The sequence below is a fragment of the Chrysochloris asiatica genome, unplaced genomic scaffold (assembly GCF_000296735.1).
Source record: "Chrysochloris asiatica unplaced genomic scaffold, ChrAsi1.0 scaffold00043, whole genome shotgun sequence".
Lineage (NCBI taxonomy): Eukaryota > Metazoa > Chordata > Mammalia > Afrosoricida > Chrysochloridae > Chrysochloris > Chrysochloris asiatica.
Window position 1 is genome coordinate 14,790,079 of NW_006408561.1, and position 21,007 is coordinate 14,811,085.

At 38.6% G+C, this 21,007-nt stretch overlaps 1 protein-coding gene across 1 annotated transcript in view; it reads right to left on the reverse strand.

Moving 5' to 3' along the window:
* Positions 1-21,007, reverse strand: part of GOLIM4 (golgi integral membrane protein 4) — a 119,544-nt gene that overhangs the window by 44,809 nt on the left and 53,728 nt on the right. The window contains exons 2-4 of the mRNA XM_006861807.1: positions 4,169-4,243; positions 2,854-2,903; positions 374-427 (exon numbers count right to left, since the gene is read on the reverse strand). Of these exons, the coding sequence (XP_006861869.1) occupies positions 374-427; positions 2,854-2,903; positions 4,169-4,243 (179 nt within the window). The remainder of the gene's footprint in view (positions 1-373; positions 428-2,853; positions 2,904-4,168; positions 4,244-21,007) is intronic.

Sequence of the window (21,007 nt, forward strand, 5' to 3'; positions counted from 1 at the left end):
AAGCATTTTAATAGGTACTGAATCAAGTCTGTCTAGGATAACAGGAAAATGTCTAAGGAAAAACACTGAGAAATTAAAGCAGGCATACAACAAACTTTAAAGGATAAAGAAGGAAAATGTTTAAATGGTGACCAAAGTACCTGCTTTATAAGAAAATGGATAAGCTAAATATGTTCTTTGTATCAGGTTATAAATATGATAGGGTATTACCATTATACAGAATTGAAACCAACTATGACTTTAATATACTGTATTATTACATAAATCAACTTTCTATAAACACTCTAATCATCTTAAAAACCATGGAATTCATTAGTTCAAATACCAGTTGATCCTTTCTTTCATTTGTGAAGAACAATTTTAAATTACTCACTTTCAACATCTGATGTTGTACATTCAGTGCACTGTATCTGCTATTGGAATCTTGCTGTAAATTGAAAAGAAAGTCGTCAACACAAAGGTAACAAACCTGGTACTCTTGCGAAATAAATTAAAGAATTTTATTTATTTCACGTGTGTAAGCTGAAATGCATTGTATGCATGAAAACGGATGTCTTGGGAGCCATTTCTTTATTTTACAGCAGAAATAAAGTTTTAGCTTTGCCATACTATTGCTCAAGCTCAAAAGCCGCTCCTTGGAAACTGTATACAGGGTTGCTATGAGTCAGAATCGACTCAATAGCCTTTAACAATAACAACAACAAAACCTTTGCTAGATTTTGGTAATGAAAAAATAGAATCATAAAATGGGAGTTTACAAGGGCCCTCAGAAATGATTTAGTCCCACCTTTCATATTGAGAAGTCAGGTCAAACACTGCACAAGTTAAGGGGAAGAGGAGATAAACCAACCATTCCTCACAAGCTTAAAATGGCTAAAGTAAGAGAAGAGAAAAGGTGCTTTTCTTCATTGAACTTCAGTGGGTAAGACATTTTATATCCATTATTTTACCCCACGGAGACTCCATGTCACAGAGTGAGGAACAAACTCAGGAAGGTTAAAGAAGATGTCTTGTTTAAGTAACAGAGCAGGACTGAAAGTCAAGTTAAACTGATATCCAAGCGCCATGTTCCAGTATGATATACTTGTGTCGCAGTGGAGCAACTGCACACATGAACCTAACTCATTTCTACAGCCCTGAGCAGCCACAGCCAGTCAGTCTCAGGGGCTCCTGCAAAGTTTTCTTTCTTTGTTATACTGTGTTCTTTTATCTTTACCTGCCCCCTTGTTTTATCTTGTTACCAGCACAAGCACATTCTCCCAATATTTTCTTTTATATATTTTTTTAACTTCTAAAATGAATTGCATTTTTGCTTTATTGCTTTACTACTTTATTTCAATTCATAGGAAATTACATTATAAAATATACAACAGAGAGTCACAATGCTGGCCAGGCTATTAAAAGGAAGTAAGAATTGAAAGTTGATTGGCTCCCAGTGCATCCAAAGAATGGACTCTTCTCAGTTTTAATGCCTCCAAACACCAGTAGTTTATTCAACTAATGCTTACATGTTTTTCTTAGTGTAAGAGGAAGACTTGTTTTCCTACAGTTAATTCAGGCTTTAAAAATGTTTTTAAGTGTCTATGTTATTCATTCATTCAGTCCACAAATGTTTTTGCATGTCTACTAGCATAGTGGTTACGAGTCGGACTACTAACCTTACAGTCAGCAGTTCGAAACTACCAGCTGTTCCGCGGGAGGAAGATGAGGCTTTCTATTCCCGTAAAGATTTACAGCCTCGGAAACCCTATGCAGGGTCACTAAGAGTTGGAACTGACTCCATGGCACACCACCACCACCACCACCACCACTCCAGAATAGTAACTATATTAGATACTATGCATGCAAACAAAAGCCAATGTAAATAGTATAATCCATGGAAAAGAGAGACTTGAAGCAAATGAATGAATAAACATAATCTTCTTACTGTTGAACACTGAGGTTATTCCCAACTGATCACTGCCATGGATTGTATTTCTGTTGTTGTTAAGTGCCACTGTTGTTGAAGCACAGACTTTGCAGTTCAAATCAACCTTACCTTGCAGTTCAAATGAACTGCTTATCCCTACAGTGACATACCAGGACTCCATGGATTTCACTGTTGTTGTCGCCAGGTCCTGTCAGGTCAATTCTGACTCATAGGGACCCAAGTAGGTTTTCTGAGGAATAGGTTGTGGGTTTGAACTGCCAACCTTGTGGCTGATCCTACAGCACTAATTGGGCCCTCCAAAAAAGTTACATTGAAATCCTCACCCCTGTACAAGTAAGTATGTCTCTATTTGAGAAAATAGGGTTTGTGTTATGTTAATGAGATCATACAGGATGGGTCCTAAATCTAATCTCTTCTGAATTGTATTTTACAGAGAGGAGTACAGATATAGAGAGACAGATATATACAGGGGAAGACTTCAACATGTGGAAATATATATACATGCAGTCAATGGTTTTTAAGAAACATCCAGGACAAGAGGAACAGAAAGAAAGGAGTTTCCCTTAGGCTCCAGAGAGCATGCACATGCAGGAGATTAGCTCTGCTCATGTACTGGCTTCAGAGTCCTTGCCTCTGAAACTGTCAGACAATAAATTCCCATCTTTAAATAAAGTCATACATTCTGTGGTATTTTGTTATGGTAGTCCTAGGAAACTAAGACAATTACTATCATCAATCATGTGATCAGCAAAAGTACCTTTTAAAAGATTAAGTTTGAAAGCTCTCTCTTGAAATATTTTTGGTATCAAAAACTTGTATCTTAATTCAACAACACTAGTGATCAACAGAGTAAAATACTTTGTGACTATATCTCCTTCTCCTTCAAGTTTCATATGAAAAAAGTTAAGAGAAATTAAACTTACTCGTCCTTTATTTAGTGTTTCTTGTGCTTCTAACTTATAAACAAGGAAATCTAAGAAATAAAAGATGGAGAAAATAAAAATTGTAAATTAATTTATTCTGGAGATTTAAAACATTAAAGGAATCTTACTCAATTTTGCAAAAGTGTTCTAGTTTTAAAACAATCTACTTGGGAATTGACATTCTTTTTATCCCTTGATATTAAAAACTATATTTTTTATTTTTTATTATACAGTCTTCCTCCTTACCTTAGAGCTGTAAATCTTGCACCAACAAAATCCAAACTATGACCCAGTGATTAAAAGAGCATTTAGAATATCTGTGATTAACTCTCCTCGAAACTGGAAGGAAAAAAATTGCATGCCTGTAGACATGGATGATTTATTGTTTCCCACTAGATGGCACACTATCATCATTCAGGACTTGGAGCAATCAGGCCAAGGAGACCATCATCAATGCTCTTAAAACTTTATTATCCACTAGATGGCTCTATACAATCGCTCAGCATTTAGAGAGGAGAAATTCCTAATCCTGTCAAAGCATTTTCATTACTTTAAACTTCTATACTTCACACAACCCTATAAAAGGTAGCTATGAATGGGAACTGACTCAACAGCCCTTAACAAAAACAACATACTTTGCACAGGATTAATCCAAGAGTGAGTAAAGCATCCTAACCAGTGCTGTCCCCTCCACTTTCCCTCTTCAGGTAATCAGACTGAACAACTCTACCTTCCATCTTGATATACTACAAAACACGAATGAATAGATAAAACTGGACTGCAAAAAAGTTCAGAATATAAGCTTTACAAGGTCTGTCATTTAGCAAAAAATTCTGAAAAAAAGTTATTTCAAGTTAAACCAATTAGCTGTCCAATAAAGTCTTCAAAAGTCAAAAATATTTGCAAACCTTAAATATGTGCATACCAGGCTATGCAATCAATTACATATATTACATGGATAGATAGATAGATAGATAGATAGACATAGAGATAGACAAAAATTATACATATATGTGGACCTTACTTGCTATTACTCTATTTTTTTTCTGGAGGTCAAAATAATATGTAATTATTACCAACATATAGACTACTTAATGACAGCATGAATGGAATGAAGGATTCTAAATCCAATCTTCAGCAATAATTATCATGTAATGCATAATATACTGTTTGATAGCTCTCTTTATCCATCCACCTCTAAGACTTTTGGTATGTTTGAGAAATTTCTTCGCAAAAACAATAGTAAAGCAAGTATATAATGTTTCAAAGAAGAATGTGATAAAAACATAGAACATAAATTTAATTATTTATTTACCTTCCTTGGCTTTCTTATGTTCAAGTCTTTCCTTTTGCAGGGATTTCTCTAATCTTGATCGGTGTTCATATACAACTTTAAAAAAAAAGAGAGAGATAGTTATATTATGTCCTAAAAGAATGAGCAATTCTAAAACAAAGTTAATATAATGTTTCAGTACTGGGCTAACCAGGCAGGAAAACAGCTTAGGGTACTTTTGTAGGGTGTGTCCCTCAAAAAAGACACGTTCATGTCCTCAGCCCCTGCACCTGTGACTGTGGACTTAGTTCTAAACAGAGTCCTTACAGGTGTACTCAAGTTAAGATGAAATTACATTGGATCACAGTAGGCCTTGTCCAATGACTGGTAGGTATCCTTTACAAGATGAGGGAAATCTGGACACAGAGACACAGAGGAGATCCACAGGGAGAATGCCATGTGACAACAGAGGCAGAGACTGGAGCGATGTAGCTACAAATGAAGGAACACCAAAATGATGGACAACCACCAGAAGCTAGGAAGAGGCAAGGATCAATCTGCCCCTAGAGCCTTCAGAAAGAACATGATCCAGCTGATACCTTGATTTCAGACTTACTGCCTGGAGAATTGTAAGAGAGTAAGTTTCTGCTGTTGAAAATCCACACTCTTTGTGGTAATTTTTAAGGCAGCTCTAGGAAATTCATGAAAGCCCTTCCCATTGGAATCTTTACTAAGGCAGCCAGTTTCGTTTTTTCCTGTGGAGTAGCTGGTGAGTTTGAACTGCTGACTTTGTGGTTAGCAGCCCAATGCCTAATCCACAGCACTACCAGGGATCCTTATGTATCCTTACACAATTACAATAGGTGTATGTATGCACTGTAAGTTTCACATTCTGGGTAAAGAACAGACATATTATTCTGGGCTGGCTCCCACATGTTGTTGCTGTTGTTAAGTGTTGTTGAGTTGGTTCTGGCCCATAATGACCCTGTATAGGGTTTCCTTGGAGAGGCTGGCAAGCTTGAATTGCCAACCTTGCAGTTCAATCGACTTTGCAGTCCAGCACCTTAACCCACAGCACCACACCAAGACTCCCATATAGTCTGCCCCTTTACAGAACCAATACTCGGAAAAAGACTTCAGCCTTCTTTGTCAGCTACTTTACCTTCCCCTGCCCCTTACATTTAAGTGTCTCTGTGAGGGTTCCATGTCTCTTCCTAGGAACTGTACCTACTCTCAAGGCTTCAATCACCATCGGCATAGAACATGCCCTTATCCCTGTATTTCTAGCTCACACCTCTTTCCTTAGGCACTAGACGAGTATCTCCTAAAGTGTACAGAGTGTTTTCCCTTCATATTCCATCAGTACTACAAAGCCAACATGAGCAAATCTGAATTTAGGCTGCCTGGACAGGTGAAGAAATCCCAGCAGCCACCCCCAGATGCTTGAAGGATGAAGGAGAAGGTATGTTCACATCAAGGGAAACTAGAGAGAGATCCATAGAAATGGGAGAGGCACGGACTAGCTAACGAACCTATGGAGTGCTCACAAAAGGACAAGTTAGGCTTAACACCTGCCAAGGTCAGAAGAAACCAATGGCAAATTGATGTCAGTCCTGTAAGAACTTCCTGCACTGAAATAGGGGAGGGAGAGAGGTGTAAAGGAGGGAAATAGATGAAAAACTCCATCATAACCCTCTTGTCCCCACCACAGGCTTCACATCTGAGTATCTCACAAGCAGGAATTGGAAAGAGGGATAAGCTTTATCTTTGAATGAATAATAGTAATTACTTAACAATGTTAGCAGAAAGGAGAGCAGAGGTAGAAGTAGAGTAAGAAGCAGAGGTAGAAGTAGACCAAGCCCTGGGAATTGAAAGCTTATATGAAATGAAAAGTTGGGAGATGCAGTGTGGAAGCCTCAAGAGGTGATGGCTATGTTGGATCAAAGTTATTGAAAGATCTTTTTTTTTTTTTTAATTATCTGAGAAATGTCAGACAAGTAAGTAACCCGAATGTGTCCTAGATTTCATGCAGGCACAAAAAAACCCTACCCCACAAAGTGCTCTGAATAGGAAATGAGTTTAAAGAGGAGAGAATAAAGGAAATTTCTGATGGATTTTTCCCAGTCCTGTTGGTTCAGCATTATGGACACATGATGTCATTCCCTGGCAAACTAGGCCAAATGTGTTACTTGGTTCTTTTACTAATCTCAGATTCTCCATGACGACTAAAGATAGAATTTCATCATCAATCATCTAACTGACATGAAGAATACACAGGACTGCCTGAACAATTTTGGACGTCTCCAAAGTTGCCATGGTCAAGGCAGTTCCCTCCCCTGTTATGACCCCTGCCCCTGCACTTTCTGCATCATCACAGCTGTCAGTTAACAGCTACTGCTGCCCTCTTTTCAACATAGCCACCACCTCCTGGGGCTTCTATATTGTATCACCCATCTCGTCATCTCACATAACTCTTCCATGCCCAGGGCTCAGTCTACTACCACTACCTCAAGTCTGACCTCTACTCACCTTTCTGCTAACATTCTGTACACAAGTCCTAAAGCACCTGCCATCACACATGATGAGGTGGGTGTAGTTTTCTGATAACATGCCTGCCCTAATCTCACCATTTCCCTCAGCTTCAGCCTTCTACCAGTCACTGCAATAATCCCAATCACATCCTCTTCCTTCACCAGGGTTCCAGCTCTTCTCACCAGATGGTCTCCTCCCCCTGCAACAGTGGGTCAGCACTGTTGGGCCCCAGTGGCTCTATAGGGTAAATATCAGATTGTGAACCACAGGGTAGGCCGCTTGAGTCCACCAGTCACTCCACCGGAAAAACATAAAGCTTTCTGCTCCCACAAACATTTACAGCCTATGAAACCCTACACAGGATCGATATGAACCAGAACCAAATCAGTGGCACTTAACAATAACTACTATGCACATGGAGTCCGGGAGTAGAGCTGTAGGAAAAGCACTGGACTGCTAACAACAAGGTTGGTGGTTCAAACCCATCAGCTGCAACTCAGAAACCTTATACAGTGTTGCTACGAGTCGAAACCAACTTGTCAGCACTTAACAACATGAACACTATGTAACTGTACCGTAATACAAGTGGAAATGCAAAATGAACAGACATAAGGATTGTCCTGAAGATGCTCAAGTCTAACATGAGAGATCTGTAAACTGTTAGAGCCAAAGGCATCTGACATAATTAACTGTATTTAATCCTCCCAAAGACAGGAATACATTCTGGATGAAAGAGTGATTAAAGATGACTTCTCAGAGGTGGTAAACTCTTGGCTTTGAAAGTGAAAGAATATCAAAAGAGTCTTATAAAAATGGAAGAATATACCATGCTCATGGATAGGAAGGCTTAACACTGAGAAAATGTCAATGCTCTCCAAAGCAATCTATAGATATAATGTAATCCCAATCCAGATTCCAATGCTATTCTTAAAGGCACAGAAAAACTGATCACTAATTTTATATGGAAATAAAAGAGACCTTGGATCAACAAAGCATTACTTAAACTGGAGGCCTCTCACTTTCTGATCTCAAAATCTACTACACAGTCTCAGTGATTAAAACAGCCTGGCGCTGGTGCGACAAAGGATACATAAATTAACGGAACAGAATTCAGAATCCAGAAATAAATTCATTCACAAAAAGTCAGCTTGTCTTTGACAAAGAGCCAAAACTCATTAAATGGGGAAGAGGTAGTCTCTTTAACAAATGGTGCTGGGAAAACTGTAAATCCATTTACAGAAAAATGAAACAAGACCCATATCTCACACCATACACAAAAACAAACTCATCTCACACCATACACAAAAACAAACTCAAAATGGATTAAAGACCTAACTATAAAATCTAGAATTATAAAGATCATCAATGAAGAATTAGGGAAAAAAAACTTAGAGGCCTTAATTTGTTATTGTTAAGTGGCATTGAGTTCTGACCCATAACGACCTGGTGTAGGGCTTCCAAGGAGCAGCTGTTGAGCTTGAACTGCCAACCTTGCAGTTCAAACGACTTTGCAGTCTGGTGCATTAACCCACAGTGCCACACCAGGATATTTGGTATAAATGCACTGTCAAACATAACTAAACTCATACAAACAGTAGAAGACAAAATAAATGACTGGGACCCTTAACAATTGGACACTTATGTACATCAAACCCACAGACTGGAAATTTTTTTTTGCAATGACCTATCATATGTATAGGGACTAATCTCTAAAATGTATGGAAAACTACAACACCTCTACAAGAAAAAAGACAATGCAATTTTAAAAAATGGGCAGAGTACTTATTTACCTTTGCTGCAAACACATCTATGAATGTGGTAGAGCATACAAAGTATAAAATGGGGAAAACTTCTTAGGTATCATTAAACATCTTAAGCCTGGGGGCTCACAACCAGAGTCTCAGTGGACACCATGCTCAAGTGGCATAACATAGTCCACAAAGACAATATTCTACATCCTACTTTGGTGAGTAGCATTTAGGATCTTAAAAGCTCATGAGCGACCATCTAAGGTGCAACTTTTGGTCTATGTGTGGAAGAAAGAAGAATGACAAACATTGAAGCTGCTTGGAATCAACTGGTCCAATGGAGCAATGGAGCAGGTCACCATGACTGTGAGGCCAAAAGAACTAGATGGTGCCCTCTACCACTACCAATTGCTTTGAATAGGACCACATTAGCAAGTTCCAGACAGAGTGGGAAAAAATGTGGAATAAAAGTCAATTATAAAAGACTGGGCTTACTTGTCAGAAAGAGACTGAAGAAACCCGAGACTAGAGATCTCGAGCACCCATTAGGTCTAGAGTAGAACTCACTCTTGTGGCCCAATTTTCAGCCAAGAATTACATAGGTTGGGACAAGGGACAACAAGACTAGCAAGGTATGCTCACCATGGAATGGTCCATCATTCAAAATCCAAAGGACAACATTTATCTCAGGACAAAGTTGAGAAGGGATGAGAAGGTAGTTGGAATGGAAATAGGAGCCACATGGAGGAAGTGGGATGACGGCTCCTGCATGGAAGGGATTGTAATCACTGCGATGAAACAAAGTGTATGACTTGTTGAATGTAAAACTGATGACCGTGTCTGCAAACCTTCACTCAATTCACAAAAAGTAAAAAAAAAGGAGTGAAGAGTGATGGGTAGATGGAGACATTAGTGGAGAAAGGCATTCTTGGAAGAGAGAACACAGGTGTAAAGTCAGAGGCATAGAAGTAGACTAAAGGTAGTTGTATTCCAAAAACTTGGTCCATTATGGCGAAATCTTATCTTTCAAACATTTGTTATGTAAGGTAGAATCCCTTTGACTAATTTCTAAAACCCTATTAAACTCAAGAGAGTTCTGGTGTGGCATTATAGGATAAGCACTAGACTGCTAACCACAAAATCAGCGGTTCAAACCCACCAGTCAGTCCTAGGAGACCTTATAAGGGGTCACTATGAGTAGGAACTGACTTAATCAGTGGTACTTGATAGCAACATTAAACATAAGAGATACTTGGATTTGATACCAACAGCACTATTTTGAATAGCGTTTGGAAGAAGAGAGGATACATAAAGGTTAGCACAACGGAACATCACTAGGCCAAAGTCTGACACTTGAGCTCAGAGTCTTCAAGAATTTCAGTCGGGTGGGGGAGAATTACAGTGAAACAGAAAAATTATAACACTATTATAACAGAGGGAGAGCAGGATGCTATAAGAGCAACTAACCTCCCCTACTGAAGGAAAAAACATTCCACCTCTAATCCATTGGCCAAAATTCCCATAATCTGGGGTACAAGGTCACAGGAACATAAACACAATAGTTCAAAGTAATCTTGTATATCACTTTCAAAGGAATGAAGAGGTAAAGTAGCCAAGATCTTGTTCTAACGGAGTTGAAGTGGCAGCAGTGGATCCCAAGTATAGAAGAATCCTGAAAGGAGGTCAGAACCATCAGAGGAAACCAATTTCAGTCAAGCAACATTCACGATTAGTACAACTGGAATAGCAGCATAGTTTGAAAAAAAGCATTCTCAGATACCTGAGACACTACATATTTAACATCATTTTTGGAAGGATGAGAAACAGGACAAAAAATTAATAGAACTTAGAAATTTCAACAGTATGGAATTCTTCTTTAATCAAATGTAGCAGCAATCACTGCAAATGCACTGCTGCAAACCCAATGTCACAGGCTAGGCAATCAGATAATGATTATTTTATGCTAAGGGATCGTAGGGACACTACTGCTAAATGCTCAGCTGTGAACCAAAAGATTAGGGGTTCAAACCCACTAACCACTCTAAGGGAGAAAGATGTAACAGTCTAATTCTGTAAAGACTGGATATTATGGGGAAGGTCTAAGGTCATTATAATTCAGAATGGACTAACAAGAATGATTTTTGTTATTGTTGGTAATGGTTTTTGTTTCTTGTATCTTAAGTTTGTTGTTGTTGTTGTTAAGTGCCATCGAGTCGGTTCCGACCCATAGCGACCCTGTACAGGGTTTCCGAGGGTGTAAATCTTAAGTTTAGGATGTAGAAAACTTATCAACATGACTTAATCTCAATATAAGAGTGGAGGGTCCACAATATCAAACCTTATCAATCTTCATAAATAAGCTACACAGGTCCTACATGATGTCCACAGGGCATAGAGAATGTTTGTAGATTACAGTAAAAATGTAAAGCCTTGGGAAATCTAAGTCAGACACAAACACATGAACAGCAACACTAATGACAAGCTCTACTATAGAAAGAATGTTCCTTTGAAAATATAGTAGAAAACCAAAAAAGATGTGGTAAATAGGGATAGAGGATCTATGTAGAAACCATGAAATATCTGAGCTATGAATACCTTCTTACTCAGCAATTACTGTAACACCATCTTTTACTACTAATGAAGTATAACTTAACAGTGTATGAGGATTAGAGAATATCACTGAGAAGAAGGTAAAAGAATAGAGTAACAATGGCTAATGGAAACATGGAGACGTGTTTTCTAGACCACATTTGGAAAAATGAAAAAGGAAAATAAGCAAATGAAGAGCCTTAAGCTACAGACTGAGGAAACCTTACTACATGAAAGAAAGCGACATACAGAAACCAACAGTGACTGGTGGTTATCAGGGATGGGGTGAGTGATCACTTTCTAGATAGTTGTTGTTAGGTGATGTCAAGTCGAATCTGACTCATAGCAACCATATACACAACAGAACAAAACACTGCCTAGTCCTAGACCAATTATTGATAAGTTGGAGCCTATTCTAAATAGTACAGACTTGTTACATTGGGAGTTGGGAAATAAAATACAAAATGTTATTGAAGTCTGTAAAGCTGGATCAAGGTTAATAATTATTAATATTAATAATATAAATTCATATACAAGAAAAAAGGACATTTTGGTAAATGCTAGTACATATTCGGGGTCCTGGTGTGGTGCTGTGGGTTAATGCGCCAGACTGCAAAGCCGTTTGAACTGCAACGTCGGCAGTTCAAGCTCACCAGCTGCTCCTCAGAAACCCTATACAGGGTCGCTATGGGTCGGAACTGACTCGATGGCACTTAGCAGCAGCAGCAGCAGCAGGACACATACAGGACTGGATTGCTAGCCACAAGACTGCCGGTTCAAACTCGCCAGCTGCTCCTTGAAACCCCTATAAAGGGTTACCATGAGTCAGAACCAACTAAACAGCACTTCACAACAACAACATGACATATACCGCTGTGCAACAACAATTAAATAATAGGCATGTGGACACATGCATGTACGTATGCAGTAAATGTATAGGTATATGCATGTGTGTATAAAGATCTGTGAGTTTATCATAACTGTGATGGCTTGCATATTGCTGAGATACTGAAACCTATACAACTGGAGTTTAAAATCCAGCAGGGACAGCCATGGTGGAGAGGTTTCAGCAGAGCTTCACCACTAAGAACAGAGTAAGAAGAAGGAGTAGGCAGTCCACTTTTGAGAGATCAGCCCCAGGGAACCTGATGAACAATGTCTGATATAGTGCTGGAAGATGGGTCCCTCAATTTGGAAGGAACTCAAAATACAACTAAGGAAGAGTTACCTCCTCAACTTATAGTTCACTTTAATGAAGTAGGTGAATCAATGCTTTTGGGACCTTCATTAGCTGATGGGACATGGCTCAAAATGAGAAGAAATAATTGCAAATATCTATTAATAATGAGGAAATGAAATATACAAAATATGAATATAGGAAAATTGGAAATTGCCCAAAACAAAATGGAATGTATAAAGACCAAGATTCTAGGTATTATGGACTGGTATTTTTTCCCTTTTGAATCAGACTATCAATGGTTTACTACACCGGAAATGACAAATTAGACAGGAATAGTATTGTATTCATCATAAAAATAAAATTTAAAGTTCTATCTTGAAATACAATACTGACTGTAATAGAATAATACCTATATACCTACAAGGAAGAAGTGTTGGCAAGCTATTATTCAAATTTATATACAAGTCACCAAGACAAATGAAGACATTGAACGATTCTACCAACTTCTTCAGAGTTCTGGTGTGGTACTGTGGGTTAATGCACTGGACCACAAGGTTGGTTTGAACCATAGGTTGGCAGTTCAATGATTCACCTACTTCATTAAAGTGAACTATAAGTTGAGGAGGTAACTCTTCCTTAGTTGTTTCCAAGCCACTCCTTGGAAACATCATATAGGGTCACTAAGAGTAGGAACCAACTCGACAGCACTTAACAATAACAATAACAATAACAATAACTTCATCTGAAATTGATCAAACATGCAATCAAGATGCACTGATAATTACTGGTGATTGGAATGAGAAAGTTGGAAACATAGAGGAAGGGTCCATAGTTGGCAAATACGGCCTTAGTGACAGAAATGATGTAGAAGATCACATGATAGAATTTTGCAACACTACAGTAGACTTATTCATTGCAACTACCTATTCTCAACAATATAAAGTAGACCTCATCAGACTGAATACACAGGAATCAAATCAACTACGTCTGTGGGAAGAAACAATGGAGAAGCTCAATATCATCAGCTAAAACAAGACCAGGGGCCGAATGGGGAACAGACCATCAGTTGGTCATATGCAAGACCAGGGTGAAACCAAAGAAAATTTAAACAAGCCCATAAGAACCAAAACACAACCTTCAGTACATCCCATTTGGATTTAGAGACTATCCCAAGAACAGATCTGATGCATTAGAAATTAATGACTGAAAACCAGAAGAGTTGTGGAAAGACATAAAAAAAAAAAAAAAAAAAAAGCTTACATGAAGAAAGCAAAAGATAATTAAAAAATACAGGAAAGAAAGGACCAAAGTCAGCAGAGACGCTGAAACTTGCTTTTGAATGCAGAGTAGCCAAAGAAATGGTGAATTAAAATAGGTGAACAGAAAATGTCAAAGGACAGTTTGAGAAACTAAAGTATTATAATAAAATGTGTAAAGACCTGGAGTTAGAAAACCAAAAGGGAAGAACACGCTCAGATTTTCTCAATTTGAAGGAAAGATCTAAGCCTTGAATTGCAGTATTGAAAGATTCTATTGGGCAAGATATTGAATGATGCAGGAAGCATCAAAAATGAGATGGAACTCTACCAAAACTCACTGGTTAATGTATAACCACTCCAGGAGGTAGCATATAAGAAAGAACCAATGGTATTGCAAGAAGAATTGGCAAAAAATAAGGATTCAGAAATTGATGGAATACATATTGAAATGTTTCAACAAACTGATACAGTGCTTGAGGTACTCACTTGACTATGTCAAGAAATTTGACAACAGCTACTTGGCCAATCAACTGGAAGAGATTCGTATTTTGGACTAATGAAAAGGGGAAATTATTGAACATCATTAATATCACTCACAAGTAAAATTCTGCTGAAGATAATGTAAAAAATGGTTCAGCTGCCAGGAATTCAAGTCAGATTCAGAAAAGGACATGTAATGAGGGATATCATTGCTGACCTCAGATGGATCTTGGTCCAAAGCACAGAAAACCAGAAAGATGTTTACTTGTGTTTTATTGACTAGGAAAAGGTATTCAACCATGTGGAACAGAAAAAAAAAACTATGGCTAGCATTGCAGAGACTGTGAATTCCAGAACAGTAAATTGTGCTTTTGTGGAACCTAAGCACAGACCAAGAATCAATCACTGGAAAAGAATTAGGGAACATTACATGGTTTAAAATCAGGAAAGGAATGTGTCAGGGTGTTATTATTTTAGCATATTTATTCAATCTGTATGCTGAGAAAATAATATGGGAAACTGAACTATATGAAGAAGAATGTGGCATTATGGTTGGAGGGAAAATAATATGGGAAACTGAACTATATGAAGAAGAATGTGGCATTATGGTTGGAGGAAAGCTCCTTAACAACATAATACGCAGAAGACACAACCTGGCTTGCTGAAACTGTAGAGGACTTCAAACACTTGCTGACGGATTTGAAAGAATACAGCGTTCAGTATGGATTGAACCTCAATATAAAGAAAACAAAAATCCTCACAACTGAACCAATAGATTAACATCATGATATATGGAGAAAAGATTGAAGTTGTCAAAGATTTCATTTTGCTTGGCTCCGCAATCAACACTATGGAAGCAGTAGTCAAGAAATGAAAGAATGCATTGCACTGGAGGAAAATCTGCTGTGAAATATCTTTTAAAAGTGCTAAAGAGAAAAAAACTCAGGTATTATCGGTCATATAACAGATGCAACTGTGTCCTCCAAAAATAAGTGTTGAAATCCTTTTAACCTGTACCTGTAAACAGGACCCTGTTTGGTAACAGAAGTTTCTCTTTTGTCATGTTAATGCAGTGTATGGTGGATTCTAAACCACTTCTAAGTTATAAACAGACCAGAATAGATCCACAGAAGTGAAGAACCATCTATAAGCAAAGAAACGTCTAAATTACTGACAAATACTAGGAGCTAAAAAAAATTAAAAGTAAACGAAAAAAAAAACAACAACAAGAAAGAACCTTCTTCTAGAGTTATGCTCAAATTTGGGCTTCTAGTCTCCTGAACCATGAGAAAATAAATTTCTGTTATTTAAAGTTACCCAAGCTGAATGATACTTCTGCTCAGCAGTACTAGGAGACTAAGAAACTATTTCTTTGGGTGAATGTCAGTGCTAAAATCTTAGGACACTTATTAACACAGAGTCAACGGTATAAAATGTTAAGTAGTTTTTGACTTGTCTGTGACAGGTTAAATGCTCAAAAGGAGGAGTCCTTAACCCATTGCCATGAAGTTATCCTGACTCATAGCAACCTAGAGGACAGAGGAGGACTGATCCACAGGGTTCCAAGGCTATAAATCATTACAGAAACAGACTGCCACATCTTACAACCATCAAGTAGCAGCAGAGCGTCTAGTCACTACAACACCAGGGCTCTTTATGAGTCCTTGTTGTTGTTGCTAAGCGCATCAAGTAGGTTTTGACTTATAGCAACCCTGCATAGGGCTTCCAAGGAGCAGCTGGTGGGTTTGATCTTTCAGTTAGCAGTTCAGTACTAACCCTACAGCGCCACATCAGTTAGCAGTTCAGTACTAACCCTACAGCGCCACATCAGGAGTCCTATGAGTCTTTGCTGTGGTTGCTGAATACCATCAAGTCAGATCTGACTTACAGTGATCCTGTATAGGGTTTCCAAGGAGCAATTGGTGGGTTCGAACCACCAATCTTTTGGTTATCAGTCCAGCGCTAACCCTACAGCACCACACCAGGGGTCCTATGAGTCCCTGTTATTGCTGTTGAGTGCTATCGAGTCAGTTCCAAATCATAGTGACCTTGTATAGGGTTTCCAAGGAGCAGATAGTGAGTTTGAACCACTGAACTTGTGGTTCAAACAGACTTTGTAATCCAGTGCTTTACCCCACAGTGTCACACCTGGACTCCCGAGAGAATCCTTGGGATTGTTGTTGTTAAGTGTCATTGAGTCACTTCTGAATTAGAGGGACCCTGCATAAGGTTTCCAAGGAGCACTGTTGGCTTTAAGGTGCAAGCCAACCAACCTTGAGGACCAGTGCATTATCCCAGAGCTCCACACCAGGGCTACTTATAGAACTCTACAATTAAAATTTAATAATAAGAAAGTGACTATATACTGGTGGTGATAGTGGCTGTATGCCATCAAGTCGGTTCCAACTAACAGCAACCCTGTATAGGCATTCTGGTATGGAGCTATAGGATAAGCAAGGTTGATTTGAACCCCATAGTGGTGATTCAAACCTACCAACCGTGCCACAGAAACCCTATACAGGACAACTGTGAGTTGGAACCGACTTGACAGCACTTCACAACAACAACACAGGGCTTCCGAGGCTATAAATTTTTATGGGAGTATCAAGTTTTATCTTTCTTCTGCAGAATGAATGGTTAATTTGAACTTCGGACTTTGCAACAAGTAGCCAAACACAAACCACACTATATCACTTATCACCAGAGCTCCCATCAGTATAAAGCTATTGCTGTTAAGTGCCGTTGAATCAGTTCTGACCTGTATAGGGTTTCCTAGGAGCGGCTGGTGAGCCTGAACTGCCAACCTTGCAGCTCAGGACACTTTGCAGTCCAGTGCATTAACCCACAGCACCACACCAGTAAGGGATTTCAAAAACTCCATGCAAACAGTAATTCCATTTGCCCATGGAATTTTTTGAAGATACCTTGTGTATACTGTTGAAGTTGTTAAGTGCTATGGAGTCGGTTACAACTCAGTGACCCTGTATAGGGTTTCCAAGGAGTACCTGATGAGTTTGCAGTCCAGTACTGAACCTACAGTGCCGCTTGACATGAAATGGCAATAAAATATTAATCTCACTTTCCTTTTGCTTTTTTTCCCTGTTTTTATGAAAATGAAATGAAAGCAAATCATCATTCCAATAGCCTATAAAAGCTGTAAGCTAATTTTTTCATTAAAATGGAAGTACAGTGAAATAGATCAGATAGAATATTTGCATACCGATAGCTTTCCTAAAAGATTCTTCTTGTTGTTAAATGTATTCAAGTTGATTCCTACTCATAGCAACTCTGTATAGGGTTTCCAAGGAGCAGCTGGTAGGTTTGAACCGCTAACCCTGTGGTTTGCAGTCCATCACATATTCTAAAGTACTACACCAGGGGTCCTAAAATATTCTACTTTTTACACATACATATTATCCTTAATTTTTTAACAAGCCTTCTCCAGACTTTTATGCTAGTGATTTATCTAGATAGGTGTACTGTTTTCACTTAGAAGGCAGATTGCTAATCAATCCCTGTCACCTATCTAGTTTCCTATTTATATGCTGAAGTCAAGGGCATCAGTCAAAATGAACTAATATTGCTCGAGTCCCTGCAATAAAACCAAAGATAATAAATATTCACAACGTGCCAAACACCTTTAAAGAAAAATAAGTATATAATTAATGGCTTAGCCTCAACACTCAAGATCTTTAATGTAGGATAACACTTTAACCGCAATAGGATCTGAATCACAAGAACTCATAAGGTGAAAATCCATAATACTCATATCCTCCCCCACTTACTAAAAAGTAGTTTCATATTTTCCATGCAGTCAAGGACAGAAAGGTTTTATTCCCCGTCAAGAGCACTCGAGAGTTTAAACACATGCCAGCTCCCTACAGCAATTTTCCATTTTAACTTGACTTCCATCTAAAATTCACAAGAGAAATTAGTTGTATATATCCACTTACTGGCAAACTACATATCGATGTCATTTCAGGGCAAGCTTCTGGGAGTCAGAATTTAAAAGTTACACTCTAGAATGAGACAAAAAACAATGCTAAGTGTTTTAACACTGGAAGCCAAGAGAGAGCAATGTTTCTTTGGCTGAAGCAACAGCCCATGAAATTTTACTTGTGGTACCGACTGTAAGGTTTTATGTTTATTTGGGAAAAAAAACAGAACAAAACAGAAAAACAACTAACACTTAGTATAAAAGTCACAGCGTTGTGCAAACATGAATATTGGAAATGTGTTTATCATTTTACATATAATAAAAATTTAAATGAACACATTTGTGCTTTTGGTGATTATAGTTGAAGATTTTTAAGTAAAATTACCATATTACAAAAAAGGAAAAGAGGTTGAAACCAACTCAACAATATTGTGTTTCAAGAACAATATACTTTCTGCACAGGACTGAGATTGTAAATATTTACTCTATTCCTTTAAGAACAACTGTTGGTTGTTCCATTTGCTAGAAGTGGGTGGCGAGTCGTCACTTGACCACCATCTTTCTCTGCAGAACAAACTGGAAAGTCAACATTAAAACAACGTCATAGATACATATTTCTGATTATGTTTCTTGCCTTCTTTCATCATTTTACCTCCAAACAAGGCAACCAACCACTGTCATTCCAAGGATCTTATTGGGTGTTTCTTCTAGCACCCAGGTTCTGGGAAAGGTATCTCTAAAGCTTTGTCCTCAGTGCCTACACTTTTACAGAGCCTCCTCTGAGTTCTACATCCAGCTTCATAATGCCACTCCCCATACCTATCATGTTGTTGTTGTTAAGTGCTGTTGAGTTGGTTCTAACTGATAGCAACCTTATTAGGGTTTCCAAGGTTGTCAATCTATACAGAAGCTGAAAGCATCATCTTTCTCTGATAAAGCAACTGGTGGGCTGGAACAGCTAACCTTGTGGTTAGCAGTCCACTGCTTATCCTATTGAGTCACTGCATTCTCATACCGCTCATTTGTTGTTGTTGTTAAGTGTTGTCAAGTTGTTCCGAGTCATAGTGACCCTGTATGGGTTTCTGAGGAGCAACTGGTGAGTTTGAACTGCTGACCTTGTGGTTTGCAGTCCAGTACTTATCCACCAGTGCTACACCAGGACTCCATACCTCTTATGTTGTTACTGGTGTTAAGTGCTGTTGAATCAGTTCTAACTCATAGCAACCCAGTGTGGGGTTTCCATAGAGTGACTAGCGAGTTTGAACCGCCAACCTTGTGGTTGAAACTGACTTTGAAGTCCTGCACTTATCCTACACTGCCACACCAGGACTCCATATCTTTCATTGTTGTTGTTGTTGTTAAGTGCTGTCGAGTTGCTTCCAACCCCAAGTGATCCTGTGTAGGGTTCCGAAGAGCAGCTGGTGAGCTTGTACTGCAAACCTTGCAGTTCAAACTGCTTTGTGGTCTGGCGCATTAACCCACGGTGCCACACATGACACTTAAACTGTAAAGTCCAGCTTTTACTTCTCACTCAGTCCCAGTTTCACATCTGCTAATACAATTTAACTTTTTCAATCTGTCTCGCAATTCTTAGGTAAAATTATGCCCCAGGCCTGAGGTCAAAAGCTTCCAAAGACTTCTCCTGAGTGGAAACCAAAACCCTCACCTACTCCCACCATACCATCTTCCTACTTACTCTCTGAATATGCAAGGCATGCTTTCACTTCAGCCCTTGATATGGCCCTTTCCCTAATTTGCCTCAACTGCTTCTCCAGCTATCTATATGACTAGCTTGCTCTCTTCCTTCAGATCTTTACCAGAAAGATAACCTTGTCACTGAGTCCTCTCCTGGATGGCATATCTAAAATGCAACCTGCTTCCCACCCACAAAACTTCCAGTCTGCTTCCCTACTTTTTCTCCTTAAAACTTATCACTATCAACTATATAATATTTTACTTATACTTCTTCTCTATTGCTTACCTATCTCACTATAATTTAAGTTCAATGAGGACAAGGATTTCTGGTTTATTTCACTGTTGTGTGATGCTATGGATTACTGCACTGGACTGCAAGGTTGGTTTAAACCATAAGATTGGCAGTTCAAGTGTATCAGTCACTCCTTGGAAACCCTACGCAGGGTCGTTGTGAGTCAGAACCAACTTGATGGCACTTAATAACAACAGTAGTAGTACATGAGACCGTTGGTGGTACCCAACTAGTGAAAGATTGGGAGTTGAAATCCACCCAGAGATGCTTCAGAAGACAGCTCTGGTGATCTACTTCTGAAAAGTCAGCCTTGAAAACCCATGGAGCAGCTCTACTTGAGTCAGAATTGACTCCAGAGAAACTAGCACCATCAACAACATCACCAGTACTTTGAATTGTAGGCATACTAGTGTGGCGCTGTAGGATCAGCACGGGACTGCAAACCACAAGGATAGCAGCTCAAATCTCTACCATTTGCTCCTCAGAAACCCTATACTGGGTCTCTAGGAGTTGGAACTGAGTCAACGGGCACTTAACAATAACAGCAGATGCTGAATGAGTGAGTGAGTGAAAATATTGTGCAACTGCCTTGAAGGCTGGGCCTATCTACAGACTTATTTCTGTCCTGTATCCTCAACAATTTTCCTTGCCTTTTTAGCCCCAGTTTACCAGTGCCTCACATGTAGTGGTATTCAATAATACCAGTTAATGAAGAAAGCATTTAGAAGACCTTGCATGCTTTACCTCCATTACTTGCCAGCTTTTGTGCTTTAACATTTTTAATTCCTAAACTTGTTGGCTCATTAGTACTTACGTACTCCAAAGAACAGGCAGATAGTTAAATAGAGATTAAATATAAATTTCTCTGTTGATATACAAGCTCAGAAGATTAGCATTAGTTAAAACATAGCTCTGAAATACAGAAGCTTTTGGAATGCTGAAAGAAAAAAGGGGAAGTCTGATTAAATGTTTTTCTACTGGCGATCGTATTTTTTTTTTTTTTCTTACTGCACAATAAAGTTCCTATAATATTTCACTGAAGTGTTTATTTTTAAGTTTGCTAATGCATACAAATTTATAGTTTAAATGGAAATTTTAACCATGATTTGAATTGGTGCTTAGCTGCATTTTCTATTTTGAATAAATTGGTACAACTATAGACAGACTTT